At 34.8% G+C, this 18,486-nt stretch overlaps 2 protein-coding genes across 2 annotated transcripts; both read left to right on the top strand.

Moving 5' to 3' along the window:
* The first annotated feature begins 554 nt into the window (after positions 1-554).
* On the top strand, positions 555-8,890 carry LOC145914023 (ubiquitin carboxyl-terminal hydrolase 20-like). The gene is made up of 23 exons (XM_083001802.1): positions 555-690; positions 1,078-1,131; positions 1,191-1,253; positions 1,310-1,414; positions 1,545-1,626; positions 2,228-2,417; positions 2,559-2,643; positions 2,893-3,000; positions 3,305-3,421; positions 3,679-3,830; positions 4,173-4,224; positions 5,111-5,288; positions 5,527-5,660; positions 5,848-6,014; positions 6,074-6,178; positions 6,257-6,392; positions 6,512-6,608; positions 6,773-6,899; positions 6,969-7,138; positions 7,405-7,595; positions 7,878-7,977; positions 8,185-8,253; positions 8,595-8,890. The coding sequence occupies exons 1-23, from the start codon at positions 625-627 to the stop codon at positions 8,726-8,728; spliced, it is 2,682 nt and encodes an 893-aa protein (XP_082857928.1). The 5' UTR covers positions 555-624; the 3' UTR covers positions 8,729-8,890.
* Positions 8,891-9,367: 477 nt separating this feature from the next.
* LOC145900341 (uncharacterized) lies at positions 9,368-16,836 on the top strand. Its single transcript, XM_082988852.1, has 23 exons — positions 9,368-9,864; positions 10,025-10,111; positions 10,260-10,334; positions 10,542-10,623; positions 10,680-10,756; positions 10,879-10,941; positions 11,016-11,096; positions 11,827-11,892; positions 12,132-12,200; positions 12,346-12,432; positions 12,670-12,752; positions 12,876-13,011; positions 13,064-13,120; positions 13,220-13,409; positions 13,608-13,789; positions 13,894-14,032; positions 14,312-14,457; positions 14,627-14,671; positions 14,733-14,748; positions 14,884-14,924; positions 15,327-15,608; positions 15,709-15,876; positions 16,090-16,836. Exons 1-23 carry the CDS (start codon positions 9,400-9,402, stop codon positions 16,141-16,143), a joined length of 2,691 nt encoding a protein of 896 aa, XP_082844978.1. The 5' UTR covers positions 9,368-9,399; the 3' UTR covers positions 16,144-16,836.
* Positions 16,837-18,486: the final 1,650 nt, after the last annotated feature.

Below are 18,486 nucleotides of genomic sequence, written 5' to 3'. Positions count from 1 at the left end.
TTAATTAACTTTTGCACGGTTTCTGATTACCGTATTTTACGGACCATAAGGCGCACCCGATTATAAGGCGCACTGTCAATAAATTGCTTTGATTAGTTTTTTGTTCATACATAAGGCGCACCGGGCTATAGAACGCAACGTATTTTAAGGAGTATGGTATGGGTTACCGTATAAAGCTCATTAAACAAAAACTTGTTACGTAATAAATGTAAGCAAGTCACAATAGTATGAATATCACAGTTGCTAGTTGCTTTTACCGTAGTTTATTGTGTAAGACGGTGGTTTATTTATAATAGTATCGGTACTGGTTTTGAGTGTAGGCAATAAAGCACTACTTGATCCATACATTAGGCGCACCGGCTTATAAGGCGCACGATCAATTTATGAGGAAAAAAAAGGATTTAAGTTGCGCCTTATGGTCCGTAAAATACGGTACGTTGATATTTTTGATTTTAGGAATACGCAAACTTTTAATTAAATGAAAAGACTTGAAAATTGCGTCGCCTTAAAATTTGTTTGAAAGTTGAAGTGTATTTTTTGCAATCCAATTTCGCAGCGTAATTAACTGGGGGTGTTTTGCAATATCATTTGTAAGTTTAAAAGAAGGTTTTGATTTTTTGTGCAATGGAATGTTCCCATGTTGATGGAAATTTAGACAAGTCTAAAAGCGATCTTATCAAATTATCAGAGGTATTTTTGCTGACAAACTTACAATAACAATTATTTTGTGGTTAAAAACTTGTAGTCTATGTTATTAGATTTTAGGATTTTTGTGCAATTGTTTGGTATTATAACATTTCAAAGTACTTTTCTGTCACATGTTGTATTTTTAAATGTTTCTCATAGAATATGATGACCGTGAACTATGATATTTTAACCACAAAACCAAATAAGCATACCTATACGTACTAGATTGGAAAAAGTGGATAAATCCTCCACACACTTTTGTGAAAATTTGCCTATAATCTGCACAATATAAATTAGTAGAAATTGTTGCGATCGTCCGTGCAATTAATTTTATATGTGAAAAAAAGCTTTGCGAAAATTACTAAATTTTCGATTCTGGTATCTTTTCAGGGCAATTGCTGCATTTGCAAAGAGCCAGGACCTAATTTATGGGCTTGCTTGAAGGTCAGTAAAAGTTATTTTAAACAATTATTTTATTCTATTAAAAATATGTTTGCTTTTAGGAGGGTTGTCAGTTTGTTGGTTGCGGAGAATCAAAGAAGGATCATGGATCAAAACACTGCGAGGTAGAAAAACACATTATTGTGTTTGTTGAATGTAAATTCCAACTTGCCTTCTTTAGGAACATCAACATTTTGTAGCTGTTAACTTGAGATCGTTCAGAATTTGGTGTTATGCTTGTCAGAAGGAAATACATTTGAGGCAATATTTCACTCCCGATGACATGGTAAAATAAATGTTATTTTTACAAAATTATTTGCCTCATGTACTATGACATATTCCTCCATAATCAGGAGCTTTCAACGTCGCCAGTGCAATTTATTTTGTATTAAAGTTCCAAAGTTTTTTCTTCACAGAAAAGATTAAAATCAGCAAAATCCAGAAAAGCTATTCCAGGTTCAGCTTGTCCAACATCCAAAATCAACTCAGCCAAAAAATGTGAGTTAAGTAAAATGTTATTTATTTATCATTAAGTAAGAAATAAACTTACTGTTTATGTAACACCAGTAAATGGGCAGTGGTAATTTGAATTCTTGGGGAAAATAGCAGAGATTTGTTTTGTGGTATTCTGTGTTTATTTGTATGCATTATTGAGTACAAAGGAAATAAATCAATCAACTGCATCTGTTTCCAATAATATTAATGACCCCCTGGAGTACACCGTGTGAGTCTTCATATTCATTTACAACATTATGTAATTCCCCATGGACTTGCTATGTGTAAGAACACAAATTTAAACCATTTGCAAATTATTTCTGAGGGTTGTATGACTAGGGTTGAATAAACGCCTAAAGCTGTATTTGTTTGTCATCATAGATGCAAACTATGACCTGATATGTTTATTAGTACTCCATTTAGTTCATAGCCAACCATCCCATCATATACAAAATACAATGTTTATTTAAGAGCAACTAGAAACACCACACAAAATAATATGTTGGCAGTCCTATATGCTTTTTCTAAGAAAATATTCTTTGTTCAAATTGCTATATTATATATAATTTTTTTATTGTAGTGGTTACTAAAATTTTTTTTTCAGTGAAACCTCCAATAATTCATCCCTCCCCACCTCAACCCATGATCAATTTCACAAACTTGTCCTCGCTGCTCCTTCTATGCAACGAAGTGGACAACCCAGTCGAACTTGACTCCACTAGAGGTCTCACTGGCCTTCGTAACCTTGGCAACACCTGTTACATGAATGCTGCTCTGCAAAGTTTGTCGAACTGGTAGAACTTTTTGTACAATTTGGTGTGCTCAATATTGGATGTGTTTTGGTAAAAGTGCACTACAACCATAAAACATATATTTGCTTTGTTTGCTTATAACTATAACTGGAGTAAATACATGTGTATTGTTTTGTTTTTCAGCCCACAGTTAAGTTTGTATTTCATGGCAATGGGGAAACTCCACAGTCCAGGTCAGAAACTGTCGATGTCCACCAGTTATTTGAAGGTAACAACTTAGTGGTGTCTGTTGTCGTGTTTGTTTATTTCGTGTTCTCAAACCAATTCTGTCCAAGAATAAAGTGGGATTTCTATGTCAAGTTTTTCGTAAAATGTTATAAAACAACAACCAAAATTTTGTTAGATTTAAAAATATCATTTTGTTAAATGTTGTACAAATGTTTCTGTTAATTCATGCCAAGAAATAAGTTTTCAATAACTTGTTAAATGCTCACAACACTTTTTAACTTTTGTGCAGCTTGTTAACGATCTTTGGAGCCCTAAGAGATTCTCATGCGTAGCACCATCAAGTGTTCACTCCACTCTTCGAATGATCAACTCATCGTTTCGTAGTTACCAACAGCAAGTGTGTTTATTTACATTGAATTAGTCAATATTCAAACCAACTGTATTAACCCACATCCATAACCACATGAAACAAAATTACATTCCCATAATTTTCTTGACTTATGTTGGTAATTTTTTAATACAAAGTACAAGAAATCTGGTGAAACATTCTGTGTTTGGACAACATCATGCTTGTGAGCTGCAGACAGGGGCAGTGTTTCAACCATTCAAGTCTCATCAGTGCAGCTCATTACCTGCTATATTTCAAAAATATTACTACGATAAATATTTTTATTTCTACTTCATGTGAAAACTTGTTCCAGGACACACAGGAGTTTTTGCGATGTTTCATGGATCGACTTCATGAAGAACTTAAGTTTGCCGTTCCAGTTGATGATCCACACTCCCTTCCCCAGTTCCAAGAAGCTGGTGATGCTGCTGTAAGTTGAAACTCATCTTGTTGTAATTAATCTACTTTTATTAATGCCAATACTTTTAACAAGTTATTGGTATCAGTTATACAACCATACAACTATTTTTTGTGAGGTTTCTGTAAACATTCTTTGTGGGACCAGAATATTTTTAGACTTCACACTAGAATTATTATGTTTGTGACAAAATTAAATAATCAATAGTGATATTGTTCCATTCATGCCCACACAGACACAACTTATGCTCGCATCTCTTTATGTCACAGAATGTTTTGTCAATCCCTCGAATCGTAACACCACTGCCCTCTGGTGATGAAACTATGTCTATGACGATCAGCACCTCATCCGAGGAAAGTTTTAAATCCTGCCACTCCATGGAGGTAGAGGTTGTCGAACTTGACTCTGTTTCTATGGATGAGTGAGCACAGTTTTCCTTTTATTATATTTTGATAAAACTAGTTGTGCTGTGGGAGTTGTAATCTATAGTAAGTGCCAAAAACATCGCCAACCACTGATTTAAGACATGCTTTTGGCCATGCAAGAATTTACAAACACACACATGCATTGAACATTACCTTACAATAGTGGCCAACAGATGTGGCTTTTTGCTTTAATTTATGTTGATAAATATGAAAACCTTGCAGTGAAAACCTGGTTAAAATATTGTATTGTGGAGCAACATGTTTATTCAGTCATGCCTGAAGTAAACTGACAACACATTCATGTTTGATAAACCTTACCATGATTTTTTATAATTTAGTGAAAGTGAAGAACAACCTATGATAGAGAGAAGCAACGTCACCTTCCCACAGGCAAGTTTGATTAAAAATCATAATGCAGAAAGGAAGCAGTTATTATTTGGGTTAATTGGATAGTTTTGGAGCTTTTACACTGTAGTAACTTAAACTCTACTATGGAGAATATTAGTGGGCTGCAGAGATTGTTACGATGTTTTATCAGTGCAGCTTTGGTAACAAGTGATGATATTGTTAGTTAAATTACTGCCACCAAACAGTTACTGATAAAACCTAGCAAGTCGAAACAGTTTCCCTTCCTAAGGCTAACAAACACTTATTGGCTCTCAGGCTTGCACATGAGTTGTGGATTTACCCATTTCCAGGTTTTAGAAACACGCAAAAACATTTCGTCGGTCGTATTGCCTTAAACATAGGCAAACAACGCAAATTCTGTTTCGTGCCACTTTGTTTTGCACTGAATCATGTTGTTGTAGCACTAAGTTTTAAACACTTTAATTACGGACCCCCTTACTGAAAGCGGCCCATTTTTGTTTCACTTGGCATATTACAGACTTAGTAATTATGAAATGACATAATAATCTACTGCACAACAATGCCAATTCTTACCATTATGCTATGACAACTGTTATAATACAGGCGAAAACGCTTTGTAACAATCCATGAGACACTTGTGTTTGTCATAATTGTGACGGTGATAATACAGGTGGTTTGAAACTAGCTTAACGCATAGTATAATGTATGTCGTTTTTCTGACAATAAATTTTAATTTAAACGAAATCCAGGGGTGACAATACACACGTTGTCACCCCTGTTTGTTTGTGAGGGTGACATGTCACGCCTAAATTGACACCTATGGTTTTACCTGCAATATTCTTTTGGGTTTAGTTTTAGGCAGTAAGAAATATTTTATATTCCCTCAACTAAATGTTTGTGGAATCAGGAGTTGGATCAACTCCATGCCTCTGCTTCACCTCTCTTCCGGAGTACATCCATGCCTTCCATCGGAACATCAAACTCACAACAACCGTCATTCGACCAGCGTTCCATCACCAGAAAGAGAACCGTATCCTCAAGATCAACGACACAAATCGAAACTGGTCTCAACACATCTAGGAGATGTGAGTGTTGAATAATGGCAAAATTAATGGTTTTTTAGGCACGTATAACTTCTGGATGATGTTACTGAGATATTTTGCTTGTTTGCATAGCAGTGACAACAAATTAATTACAGTGTACATAAAGGATTTAAATTCAAAACATGTACTACATGCCGTTTTTCTGTTAGACAGTTGTGTGCAAAAAATCTTGGTAACATAATTTACCAAATATTAATCTGGAATAATATTTGATCTCCAGCTGAAATCACTCAACCAAAGAAGAAGATTTACAAATACCAGAGTGTGATATCAGATATATTTGATGGGGAAATTCGAAGTTCTGTCCAGTGTCGAACTTGTTGCTCGATCTCCCACACGAGGGAGACATTTCAGGTGAATTCCTAATTGTTGCGAAACTAAATGCGAAAAAACATGAAACGTCTTCTTTGAATTTATTTTCACTACCGTGATTGCAGACACCGAACATTTCACAAACAAATATTCTTGTGGGCGTTCAAGCAACTGTTCAGGCATAAGTTAAGAACCCAATGTTATTTTACTGATTTTTATTCACATTCAGGATCTTTCCCTTCCAATCCCCGGTAAGGACGACACAGCTCGACTGCACGGATTCTCACAAACCACAACTCTACCCATGACCAGCTCAACACCGCCTCCCAGTGGACCGTGTGCCAACACCGAGGGTTACCAGACCAGGATTTACTACCTGTGGGATTGGCTTAAGAGGTTTGAAGTAGATATTTGTTTGTGTATTTCATGTTTATAACGAAGTATTTTTAACGCAGTTGGTTGTGGGGTCCTGACGTTAACTTGAGTGATTGTCTCGCTGCCTTTTTCTCGGCCGATGAGCTGAAAGGAGACAACATGTATAGTTGTGAAAAGTGCAAAAAGTAAGACAAAAATTTGTAAAATTAACTGTATGTTGAACAAAAGATTCAGTAACCAACAAAACTGTTTTTTACTTTCAGATTGCGTAATGGCGTGAAATACTGTCGATTGTTGAAGCTTCCGGAAGTTCTTTGCATTCACTTGAAACGATTTCGACATGAATATTTAACGTCGTATTCAACAAAGATTTCATCAACTGTAACTTTTCCCCTCCAGGTAAATCCATGATAATGTAACTGATTTATGTGAGCAGACTTCCAGCATAACTAATGGCAACTTGTTCAAACTCAATCATTATGACAAAAAAAAAGATTAACTTGAATTTATATTTTCAGGGACTTGATCTGAGCTGTTACGTTGCAAAGGACAATGTGTCTGAAAACATGGTTTACGATCTTTCTTCTGTAATTATTCATCACGGTGGTGCTGGAGGTAAATTCAATTATGGTTGTTACACAATTAAATGACTAATATTTTATTAGACATAAAAATTGGCACTCATTTTTGGTAAGTCATTACCTGCATGTAACACCCAAGACAACACAAAACTCATATGACAAAGCTGTTAATTGTATAAACAAGTGTTTTGCAACTAGGTGGTCATTACACTTCATACTGCAAGAATCCACTGAATGGAAAGTGGTATGAGTTTGACGACCAATATGTGACGGAAGTTTCCCAATCGACTGTTGCTGCTGCTGAAGCTTACGTCCTCTTTTACAGGTGACAGGATGTTTTATTATATCAATTAAATGTGATTATAATGCAATAAAAACTTTATAACAAATGAAGGAAACAAGATGAAGAAGCGGGAAAGTTTCGTGAGCAAGTTGTATCACTGGATGGAGCTAAAGAGCCAGTTTTGATGCGATATTACGTGGCCGTTGAATGGATGATTCAATTTCTAACATTTGCTGAGTCGGGCCCCATCGACAATTCATATTTTCTCTGTCAACATGAAAGTATGTTATTGTAATCTTGCTCTTCTATAGAACATAAAACACAATGACTGAATTTGCTGAAAAACATGTTTGTACTTCACCTAAATATAAACATAATAACTGATGGATGTTTGGTAAATTATTAGTGTCTTTTTTGCTTTCATTTCATTAATGCTTTTTTAACATATATTTTGCAAAACTTTAAATTATAGTCTTTCTTTCTGCATTGTATCAGTTTGCTGTTTAGTTTAAACAACGCTTGACATATTTTGATTTATATTCATTAGATTTAAAACCCCACCTAGTGGAGAGTGTCGGCGAAAGAGTTTGTTGCGTTTCTGAACAAACATGGCGGGTCATGCATGAGCGATTAGGAGGTGGTCCAGCTGTTACCCATCTGCAGCCATGCATGACGTGCATTCATGAAGAAAAAGTATTGGAAGAACGAAGACTTGCCGAAAAAGAAATGTACTTGAAGGTGAATTAACAGTCAAACAAATTTGTTTTGTGAAGTAGAACCCAAATGTGATGTAAAAATTTATGATTGTTCATTAGATGTTTACATCCTGGTATGTTAACTACAGAAAGCAATATAACTACTTAATCAATGGCATTATTTTGGTGTTGCTGATTATGTACAATGTTTTGTACTTGGAATACTGCTAAAAGTCACCTTTTTATAGGGAATTTATTTGAAAATAAAATGTGTTTAATTTGTTTGATATAAATTTGTTTAAAATTCTGTTACTTTGTTTTGTAGTTGAGTGAAACATCTCAGGAATTGGGGAAGACTTCAACCTATTACATCAGCATGGACTGGTTCAGAATCTGGCAAAACTTTATTCACGCCAAAGAAAAAGGTTTGTTTTCAATTCTGGCTTCACCCCCTGTGACAAAACAATTGCCACAAGTTAACAATCAGTGTGTTTTTTTGCAAAGCCCAGTGAAGGTTGCGGTAAATTTGCTGTAGTTTTTAATTACATTGTGTTACCACATGTTTATGAGTTGCACATTTGTAGACAACATGCTTATATCGGAATGCTTATGTTATCTTTTATTAAAAACAGAACCCCCTGGTGAGATTAACAACCAACCAATTGCTGTTGTCCGAGATGGAAAATTTACACTAAAGAAAGGTAAAAGTGAGCACTATCATATTTATGCGTGTCACAACCACTGCATTTGATCATAATAATGTCAGTTGCAATGCTGTGATTTATTGTCAGTTCAACCTCTACTTCCTGTTGACGACTATTTTCTTCTGCCTGCCACCAACCAATATATATTACTCACGCAATCTAATGGCAATCCTATTATAATATTGTTAATCCCAGTCGACGCAATGTTGTGATTCATTGTCAGTAACTGATTCCTACACAAACTTTGCTTCCTGTTTCCTGTTATTTTTACCAACCAACGTAAATTACTCCGATAATCTTTCTTTGATTTGTATCCTTATTATATTTGTTGACTTCAGGTGGAGATTATGGCGAAATAGCATCAGAAGCTTGGACATACTTGCTAGATACATACGGTGGTGGACCTGCTATTCCTAACAACAATAATATTTATCAGAATGATGGAAGATGTATTAATGATAATGATTTGTGATAATGATAATTGTTTTAAATGTCGCGCAAAGTTTAAAAAATAAATATTAATAAGCAGTGGTTGAAAAATGTTGGTTTATTTTCCAATACAAGCAGTTAGCATGAAAGATTAAAATTTTATCAAAAAATCTATTATCTTCAAAAACATGTTTGAGTTTAACAAGGAAGCATATTTCAAAGTTAAAAAAGGCTTCTTGGAGGCTGTGACATTGCCAAAGTGTAACTTTGGACAGAGTAACTAGACTTGTGAAGAGAATAAAACGTTGGTATATTTTTTTGTGTGTAGTAGGCGAGAAAAATTGAAATGCCATGAAGTGTTTAGTTGATCTTGATCATGTAGTGAAACTTTTAGTCTCAAATGCATGTTTGAATAGGTTTATTGTGGAAGGCATCTTTAAAATTAGGAAAGGTTTGTGGGGAACCGAAGTTGCCTGGGTGTAACCAGGTACCCGTTTTTTGGGCTCCCTGTGTAAGTCAGTTTAGTAAAGAGTTTTTAAATGTTGATTACACATTTGTGATGTTTTTGCCCTGGGTATAATATAAGCAAAATTGATTGTAATTTGTAGAAATTTATCATATTATGGTTAGTTTTATGTCAGATTCAATTAACTAAGACGTGTACTTTTTACATTGCAGTTGATGAAATTCCTGTAGGACAAAAAGGCTGCAGTTATGGCAGACAAGTTTGAAGTTAATTTAAAGTTCCTCAATGTAAAGCTTACTGGAGGCCCTGCAGTAGCTGCATCAGCTGCAATTCTTGGATTAGGCAGTTATGTTCTATACAAAGTAGCAAGCCACAAAGACTTTGTGCCAACTGTGTTAAGAGTATTCGAAAGATGGGGTGCAACAGTGGCAGATGTTACACACCAAAGTATGGTTGTATCGGTTGCGGTTAATGATGAAAATGTTGCAAAAAAATTAAGAGATGGATGCACTTCCAACAAAATACTGGAAGAAATTAATGACCAGATTCAGGTCTACAATGAAAAACATGATGACAATGTGGAAAGCTTCGAAAGCATTGAAATCATTCAAGAAGACGGAATAGATGTTTCTCCTCAACAGTGGGAAAATTTAAAAACGTTGTTTGGGCAAAACATTGAGGAGGTTCTGGAGAAAGGGGTCAAGCCATATGAGGTTAGTTCTTGAAAAGTTTTAACCAAGAAGTTTTTGTCAGGAAGTTAAATGAACATACCAGTAATTTTAAAGTGTACTCTGTTTTGCACTATTTTTTATTGCTTCTTGAGGGAGAATAATTTATGTGTGAACATATTTGGTAATCACAAAATTAATTCAGAAACAGAGAATTGAAGATTTTTTTCACCTTGATCGTACATTTGCAAAGAACTTCATTTCTTCTGATGGTGACAGCAAACGACAAAAAGTAATAGATTTATTTCTAAACTGTACTTACAAAATCAATTGGCATTGAATATGGTCATCAGTGTAATGAGACATAACACTATTATTGGCATTGAAAATAAATTAATAGTATAACTATGATAAGCCTGGTTACAATTTTGTATTTAAAGACTAAACATGTGGAAGAGTCTGAGGATCCAAACAGAGTAACAAGTTCACCAGTTTTTCATATTGGCTATGTGCAGGTGATTGGTAGAAAAGTTGTGCAAATGCTAAAACATAAAATTATTAATAACAAAATTAGGTTATTAATGTGATGTCCAATGACAATTCATGTTTGGTATTGGTTCAATTTTTAGTGTTTTGCTTTTCTAAATTAGGTGTAAGTAGTGTACTATACAGCAAACAAAAGTTGTAAAACAGAACAAAATTAAAAACATTTCCATATTTAGACTCTAAACACTGGGGAGGTGTACTATAAAAACGATTTTAGCAACGTTCTTCCTCATCTAAAAAATCTTGAAAAGAACAAAGGCAAGTTTAAAGCGTTCATCAATCTAATTTGAAATAATAACATTTTTGACTTCCAGTTGACCTAAAACAATTCAACAGCCGAATGGACTTGTTGGAAAATAAGCTGAAAGAGCTGAAAGATCTACTCAGTGAAGTATGATTTTGATTATTGGAATTTGTAAAGTGTGTGGTGTGCAGCGATGTATGTGCATCACTAACTATCTACCAAACAACAAAAAATACACTGCAACAAGGTAACAGGCACAATTTTCACAGCAAGCAGGAAGACCTTTGCACAACAAAGTTAAGGAATTTGAAAAGCATTATCAAATGGAGAGGGTAAGTCATAGGAAATTAGAGTTTGTGAATAATTTGCCATTAAATATGCAGTAACATGTACACATCAAATCTAGAAATTACAGCTAGAAAAACAGGTCAAACTTGAGAAAAACTGGTATGGACAGTACAGAGAAATTGTTTCACGGTATTCTACGGTGAGTAATTTAAAACTAAGTTCGTAATGTATTTCAAACATTGTTTTAACAAAATATATGCAATGTTTTGTGGCTAATTTATAATGTAACTTTGCTTATGTGATACTGACTATGTCTGATTGTAAGTGAAATATACATATTTAAAACACATGAAAACAATGACCCCAACTTCATTGCAGTATTGTTTCATGCAATCACATGATTGGCAGGATTGCCCCACTGCGCAGGTCAATACTTGGCAATCACAGCTATCATATCGCGATCATTAGGTTTACAGGCTTGATTTTTTTTTAAACTTTTTCAGGAAAAAGGGGCTAATCCAGCTAGGCTGCAATGCCTGTAAACCTAATGAGTCCTAACTTACGTCTTTTTTTCTTATATAACTTGTCAAAAAAGTGAGATACTGTTTGACTATTCAGTGGTTCTGATACTTTAATAAATCATTCTATCTTTTCATTATTCCAGGTTTTCACATCATAACTTTTTATATTTTTTTTTTGTTTTTCGAGTTATTTAATAATCACAAACTGTTGTTTAAGTTCCTATTTTTTTTTTAAAATATTTCTGACATGATTTTAATAATTGAAGTGTAAAATTTACATTTTATATATTTTATTTTCAAGTATTTTCTGCTTTAAATTTTTTGTCGTATAAATTCATTTTTAACGACCAATAATTATTCTTTACATACTTTGAGTTCAGACAATTTGTTTATGGGGCATTTTTTCAGCAAGGTCCTGTACCAGTGTACATGAGCAGATCAGATCCAAAACCTTTACCCGTTACATATGCAGAGGTATGACCTACGTAGTTGGTATGTGTGCCACAAAATAATTTTAAAAATACTTTTTTATAAAAAGTGATGTCATGTGGATTTACCAAATTTGTGCTCAGTTGTTAAAATTGATGTGTTACTAAAACTCAGTTACTAAGTTTGTAGTAAAAAAATAAACATTATTATCCCAGCAAAATTTTTAATTTACATTGAGAAAAGCGATATAGCATTTTTGTTATGTGACTTTACAATTATACCAGGGGAAAACTGTTGAAGATCTAAGACAAAAAATTGAACTCCTTAAAAATAGCTTGGCAGCAAATGAAAAAGTAAGAAAATACATGCTTACTTAATTATTTTTTGTTGTTATTTTTGTATCAATGGCTTAAGATAATTTTATGTTAATTTTTATCAAACTATTTTATTGATTAAATCAAGATGAAAATAATATTTTATATCTTGAACTTTGGACAGGATCTACTCAATGTCAAGAAGGAACAAAAAATTTTTTTTAATAAGTCCATAAATGAGTTCTTTAAGTTGTTGGATGAAAAAAAGCAGGTTTGGCACTTGTTCTTTCAGATTGAAAGCCGTGTTTTATGCCTAAATGGTTTCTGTGGGTCTTGCCAAAGTAAAGACCTTAAAAGCTTTTAAATTAGTTTTCGGACAAGACTAAACCAGTACACCAGAGGATAAATTGTGCCTTTTGCAACAAAACAATATTCTCAGTGCAATGCTTGATGTGTAACTGGATTGGCTACTTTACAAGTCACAGTCACCCAAACACTTTTTACTCAGGAACAACAAAGTGAGAAAGTTTTTTATGAACACAAAGATGAGTGGAAGGTCTGCGAAGGCACAGAGGGAAACATGCTTTTTTAGTGAGTAATGACAAAAAATGGTGTTTTCCTATTGGTTTATTACATAGAGTGTGGTGTATGTACTCAACATCACAATAGTACAGTGGAGAAAGTTATTAAATTGTTGATGGCTTGTTTGTGTAGCTGTAAAGACTCTAGTGGGAACAATTTATTCATGAAAAAAGTCACAAAGCAATTTAAATCTAGCAGTCATAGGGAACTGGAAAACTTACGTTTGGTGTCCGACTGTAAGTACTTTCTGAGATACATCGCACACCAGGTAAAACATGCTTTTTATCATTTGGCAAGTTAACAATTAACTTACTTTCAAGGAAATCCCAGGACATCTTGAAATTGTCACAGAGCTTTGCAATGGAAATGTTAGGGAGGTTGGTAATGTGAACAAAATCTAATGGCTACTGAATTTTTTAAGCATTGTTTTGAGTGAATTTTCTTGAATTTGCATCTGAAATTTCAATGTGTTTCAGTATGTTAAATGCCATATGACTGATTTGAGCAAGTGGCCAAAACCTCTTCCCAGAGTTGGTGACTTTCCAGAATTAAACTGTATTGCAAAAACAACACAGCAAAGTTTTTTGGAATATTTTGATATTTCACCAATGGAAGTTGCAAAGCAAATGGTAGAAGGAGTTCATCAATTGCACTCTCTTGGTTTCGGTATACTCCATTTATGTGTTTCTATTTATGGTTACCTTAGTTATATTTGTTACATTTGTTTGGGTAAATAAATATATTTGAATGAATTATGTTAAAAGTGTCACAAGCTTTTGTACACAATAAACCAGGTTAAAACAATTTTAAAATGCATTTTTTCATGTAACCTTTTACCCATGGTAATTCATGCTTGTTCTTTAGTTCATCGTGACATAAAACCCGCCAACTTCTTACTAAAACGATTGGAACAGGGCACTATTGTAAAGCTGTGTGATTTTGGCTTAGCAAAGAAACCAAATAATAAAGACTCAATCACAAAAACAAAGCGGACCAATGCATACATGCCCAAAGAAGTGCTACATGTGGAAGGAAAAATTCATCAGGTTAAAAAAAACAGCATCACTCAATTGAAAATTAACTTAGTAATATTAACAATAACGAAAATATTTAACAAATATCTGACTGAACAGTTATGTCTACTCTGCAGAGTTCTGATATATTTTCACTTGGATTGGTGTTGAACGAGGTACTAACCATAGGAAAACATCCTTTTGGGGAGGATTCAATTGAGCAAAATTATAAAATATCCAGAGGACATGCACCTGACATGTCAAGTCTATTTAGAGGTACAAATAATTAAATAACGGGTAACCATAAAGTTTTCTGATTTTATCTGAAATCTTCTACATGAATTTGATGTTGCTGACTGATTAAAAAATAGCTATTTCATTAAGTAACAAGGGGTCCAATTTTGAAACTTTCACAAAGTCCAATCTTGAAACTTTAATACTCTATAACACAGTTTTGTTTGTTCTGATCATGTTTCTCAATATTTTTTTGTCATGTTGGAAAATTTCTTCTGATCAAACTTGCATGGTCTGTGTACTGCTGTTAAACAATTTCAGACATTGTTGACTTGGAGGAAAGCATTAATACATGCAGCTTAATCTGCTGGATGTTGCAACATGATCAAGAAAAACGTCCAAGTCATGAAGATGTAAAGTGTCATCCATTGCTGTGGGACTACAGGGAGAAAGTGGAATTCCTGACGGTAAATGATATACTTGAAGCCTGAACGGAAAATGTGTTAAATACTGTAGTGGCTATTATAATAACAACAAAAACAAATCCTTTGACCATGAAGTTCATTATTTGGGTGACAGTTATTAAAACATGGGCTTTTCTTTTGATTTCATTTGTTTTGTTTTTTTTATTTACAGAAAATATTCATGGTTATTGAAACTTTGGAGGAAACCCAAAGCAAAGTTAGATACCAACTTAAAACTATCTAAAATTTTGTCGTTTTAACAATTTGTGTTTTTGCAGATACGGTCCAATGAAGGTTAGTCGCAATGTTCCGATAACTGCAACATTATAAATTTCTACACGTCTTAATATGTCAAGTTGCAAAAAGCACCAAAATATTGTTACTTGATGGTATTTTTATGTCTTTAAGTTAAATTATTTATTTATTCAGGCTCTGGCTTTAGTGAACAACCAGCTTTAACACTTGAAAAGGTGGGGACAAATTTGAGTTCTGAAACAACATTGCTGATGTAGATAAAAACAAATTTGAAAGATAAAATTTTGCTTTTTGAATTTTGAAACGTTTTGTTTGTTGCCGAAGTGAACCCAGGTAATCAAGTTCCAAAGTTTTCTCAATTACAACCTTTGATGACACGACTAATTGAAAAATTTCATCACTGATAAGAATAGACAAAAAAGCATTGTTTGCACATTATTTTGTCAACTACAAGAAACAACTGGCCATTGCCTTTGTCCATAATAACATCAGGAACACACAGTACATTCCTATTGTGCTATCCTTCATAAACAGTTTAAACATAATATTGTTTCTGGCTTACTTTTTGATTGAAAGTTGAATTGTGAATGGCCTAAAGTGTTTTGTTTAATTTGTAGGCAAACTTGCCCACTGTGCAAAGTGATTCCCTTCCGTTTCTTGATGAAATTCGAAATCCAGGATCTTACTTCAAAAATGAGCGTGATATAGCTTCATTGACCTGTGCCCTTGAACAATATCCCACCTGGATTTTGAGTGGCTTCAATGGAAACCAAGATGAAATGGCAGAGTTTGAAATTACAGGAAATACATTGAAGGAGCTTGGAGAAATACTTGGGTCAGATGAGAGACCAAACAATTGCACTTCAGTAAAAGACATCTTGGCTGTCATGAAAGATTTGGTGAGAATACAAACTTATTATCACTATATGCCTGGTATGGTAGCAATGTTGCTTTTTTGTAAGTATCTGCAGTATACAAGAAATAAAATTTCTTTTGAAGAAAAATCGGGCAACCGCATTTCCAGAAGATGTACAATCTAAACTTGGTTTGGGTGATATGAAGGACTGGAAAAAATTCTATGAATTGTTCACAAAGGAAAACCCACAAATTTTAATCAGAGCTTATCAGGTGTTTGGAAAACATCCAGATTTACATGCATTCAAAGAGGTGAATTTTTCATGCATAAAGTCTGATGTTATGCATCACAGTACTGTGACTCTGGAAGTACTGAAATGTATTATGCCTGATTGCTATGGTTTCAAGTCGGAGTCGCAGTGATGCGACTATTGCTGTTTGTAATTTTAAACATCATCTCTAAAAAACAGAACCACTATTTTCAAATTGTTTAAAACTTGAAAATGTGATTAAATATTTTTCAAGGGTTTGTTGAAGCAAGACCTTGGAGCTTCGCAAGGGTTGAAAAAAAAGGAATAAGACGTTTGCAAACATCGAAGAAACATTAACAGGAGATGTGTTTTTAGACACTTGTTTATTTTTAAATTGAGTTGTATGCTGTATCCACCAAAGTTATATTATTTTGTAGCATATACCATAACTAATCCCAAGTTCAATTGTGTATTGCATTGTGTATTTCTGCTTAGTAGTAGTAGGGTATGACAGTTAATGTCATTAGCAGTAATCAAATAAAAATACAACCAATTTAATAATAGTCCAATCCAAGCCACTTATGTTACATTTTAAGATTTAATTTCTGGAATAAAAGTAAGATTTTGTGGCATGTCCTGCTTATGGCATTCACAACACACTATGTAGTAGATACTTTTTATATGGGCCTGATGTACATCATTAACACAATGATTTGTGCTACATCAGAAGTTACATATTCTGCAAACATAACATGCTAAAACTGCAAGTGCAACGAATCCATAATTACAAAAACCTTACTGGCGCCGAGCTGGTCGTTGAGTGTGTGTAATTTCCAGTACATCGTTTTTGCTGGCTTGGCCCAAGTCTGACCACGCAAGCGCAAGTTCGCTATCAGTGTATGTTTGAAAATGCTGCTTCAAATGACTATCGTTCGCTTTTGGTTTGCAAGTGCTGTGCCTGGCATTCAAATCTGTTGCTTGCCACTTCAACTGCTATGTAACAAGAGAAACGTTAACATTGCCTGCCTTGTGTCTTGATATTGACACTTGGTAAGAATAAACTTACATATTACATAGTACATATTGGAAGACTAAAATATAAGTTAAATTCTAAAATGAGGTACGACTAGCAATAGAGATTAAGCGACGTACCAAATGATTTCGGCCGGCTGCTATTACTGAAACTAAAGTCTGCTTGTGTGTACTGGCGGTTGATATTAAATTCGACTCCGAATGCAGACTTGTTTATTAATGGAAACACACGTTTGCAAAATCAGGCGGCTTAAGTTTAATTTGTTCCAAGCGCGTTAGTGAATGAGCGAGTAACTTCTAGCGCGTGCCAGTTGCTTGTCCAGTGACCGATACTAGTTGAACAGCGAATAATGACATCGAACTCTCCAGAGTAAAGTGCGAACGGGTATTTAACAAGTTACAACGAAAAAAGGTCTGTCATCGAGCCAGATGCCAGGAGACTGTGCGAGTTCTGCCGGAAAGCCTAACAGCGTCTGCAGCCTTCGTTCCGTCTATGTTTCAAATGTGTGAAGAATTAAGTTGGGAAACATGCGTGGTGCTACACATGCCCCTTCCTTGTAAAGATTGTTTCTCTCTGATTGTCCAATATCGACTTGTCCTTTGGTTGTTGCGAATTAAGTTGCATTGGCATATTGCACAACTCAGTTGTTGCCTGGATGGTGATGACGTAGCAATATTTATGGTATATTGCGTGGTAATTATAAGATCGTTGCAAATTCCTCCCCGCTGCGAAATAGGGCTCATGAAAGCTCGTTTCCTGATTTTGAGCAATCGTACCAACTTTCACACACGAAACTGAAACACGTGACTTGAGCGGTCCAATGGAACGGCGGGATCTCCTGGGGTCTTCGCTAGTCATCTCGCTTGCGCTACGTCTTAAGTCTCCTTTGTCGCGTAATTGCAGCAATTACCACTTTGTTTCTATCATGTCCATATACATATGTGCGACTCTTTGCACCAATATACAGACCATCACTTTTAGTATAAGAGATCCTAACGTTCGGTCTAACACATGTCGCAATGTGGTCTCGTTGGTTACAACATTTTGTCTCCTAGATCAGGGATTCCCAAACCGGGGTCCGCAACGGCTGCAAGGGGGTCCGTAATGATACCTCACAAAACAATTACTACGTTTTTATAAAGTGCATAAGCAGTAATCACTGCAGTGATCATAACTGGAGTGGTTTCGTAAGCTTTACAATACGTGCATTGTACAATTACTGTTGAGTAATTACTCTATCCTTGTATCATACGATTTCGGAGCTGTTCACAACCTTTTCTCTCTGTCGTTTCTTTCACTACGCGTCTAAAGAATCCACCCTTATCGCTAATTTGATATTAGTTATTGTTGATATTGTTTGTCGTATTTCCAACGCTGATTACGTTGCAAAATGATGTGACGTAAGACAGGGGGTTCGAGATAAAAACAGGTTCACAAAATGAGATCCGCGACCAAAAAAAGTTTGGGAAACCCTGACCTAGATCATGGTAGTAAGTCCCAGATCTTGGTTTGGGTCTTAGACCAATCTTTGGTTCAAGAGCAGAGACGATCGGTGACGGGAACTGCAGTCAACATGGTGTCAGATCGAGACTTTCTCGACAGACTTATGTTGCTCGCTTTCAAAGTTTTGTTAACTGG

Source organism: Ascidia mentula, chromosome 1 (genome assembly GCF_947561715.1).
Source record: "Ascidia mentula chromosome 1, kaAscMent1.1, whole genome shotgun sequence".
Lineage (NCBI taxonomy): Eukaryota > Metazoa > Chordata > Ascidiacea > Phlebobranchia > Ascidiidae > Ascidia > Ascidia mentula.
This window is presented reverse-complemented; position numbering and strand designations above follow the sequence as displayed.

Excerpts from the sequence above, each read along its gene's own strand:
- LOC145914023 (XM_083001802.1), top strand. The coding sequence starts at position 625 with ATGGAATGTTCCCATGTTGATGGAAATTTAGACAAGTCTAAAAGCGAT. Across the intron at positions 3,831-4,172 it reads GACTCTGTTTCTATGGATGA|TGAAAGTGAAGAACAACCTA; the intron begins GTGAGCACAGTT and ends TTTATAATTTAG. Across the intron at positions 6,015-6,073 it reads CTGTGGGATTGGCTTAAGAG|TTGGTTGTGGGGTCCTGACG; the intron begins GTTTGAAGTAGA and ends TTTTTAACGCAG.
- LOC145900341 (XM_082988852.1), top strand. The coding sequence starts at position 9,400 with ATGGCAGACAAGTTTGAAGTTAATTTAAAGTTCCTCAATGTAAAGCTT. Across the intron at positions 9,865-10,024 it reads AAGGGGTCAAGCCATATGAG|AAACAGAGAATTGAAGATTT; the intron begins GTTAGTTCTTGA and ends AAATTAATTCAG. Across the intron at positions 10,112-10,259 it reads GTGACAGCAAACGACAAAAA|ACTAAACATGTGGAAGAGTC; the intron begins GTAATAGATTTA and ends TTGTATTTAAAG.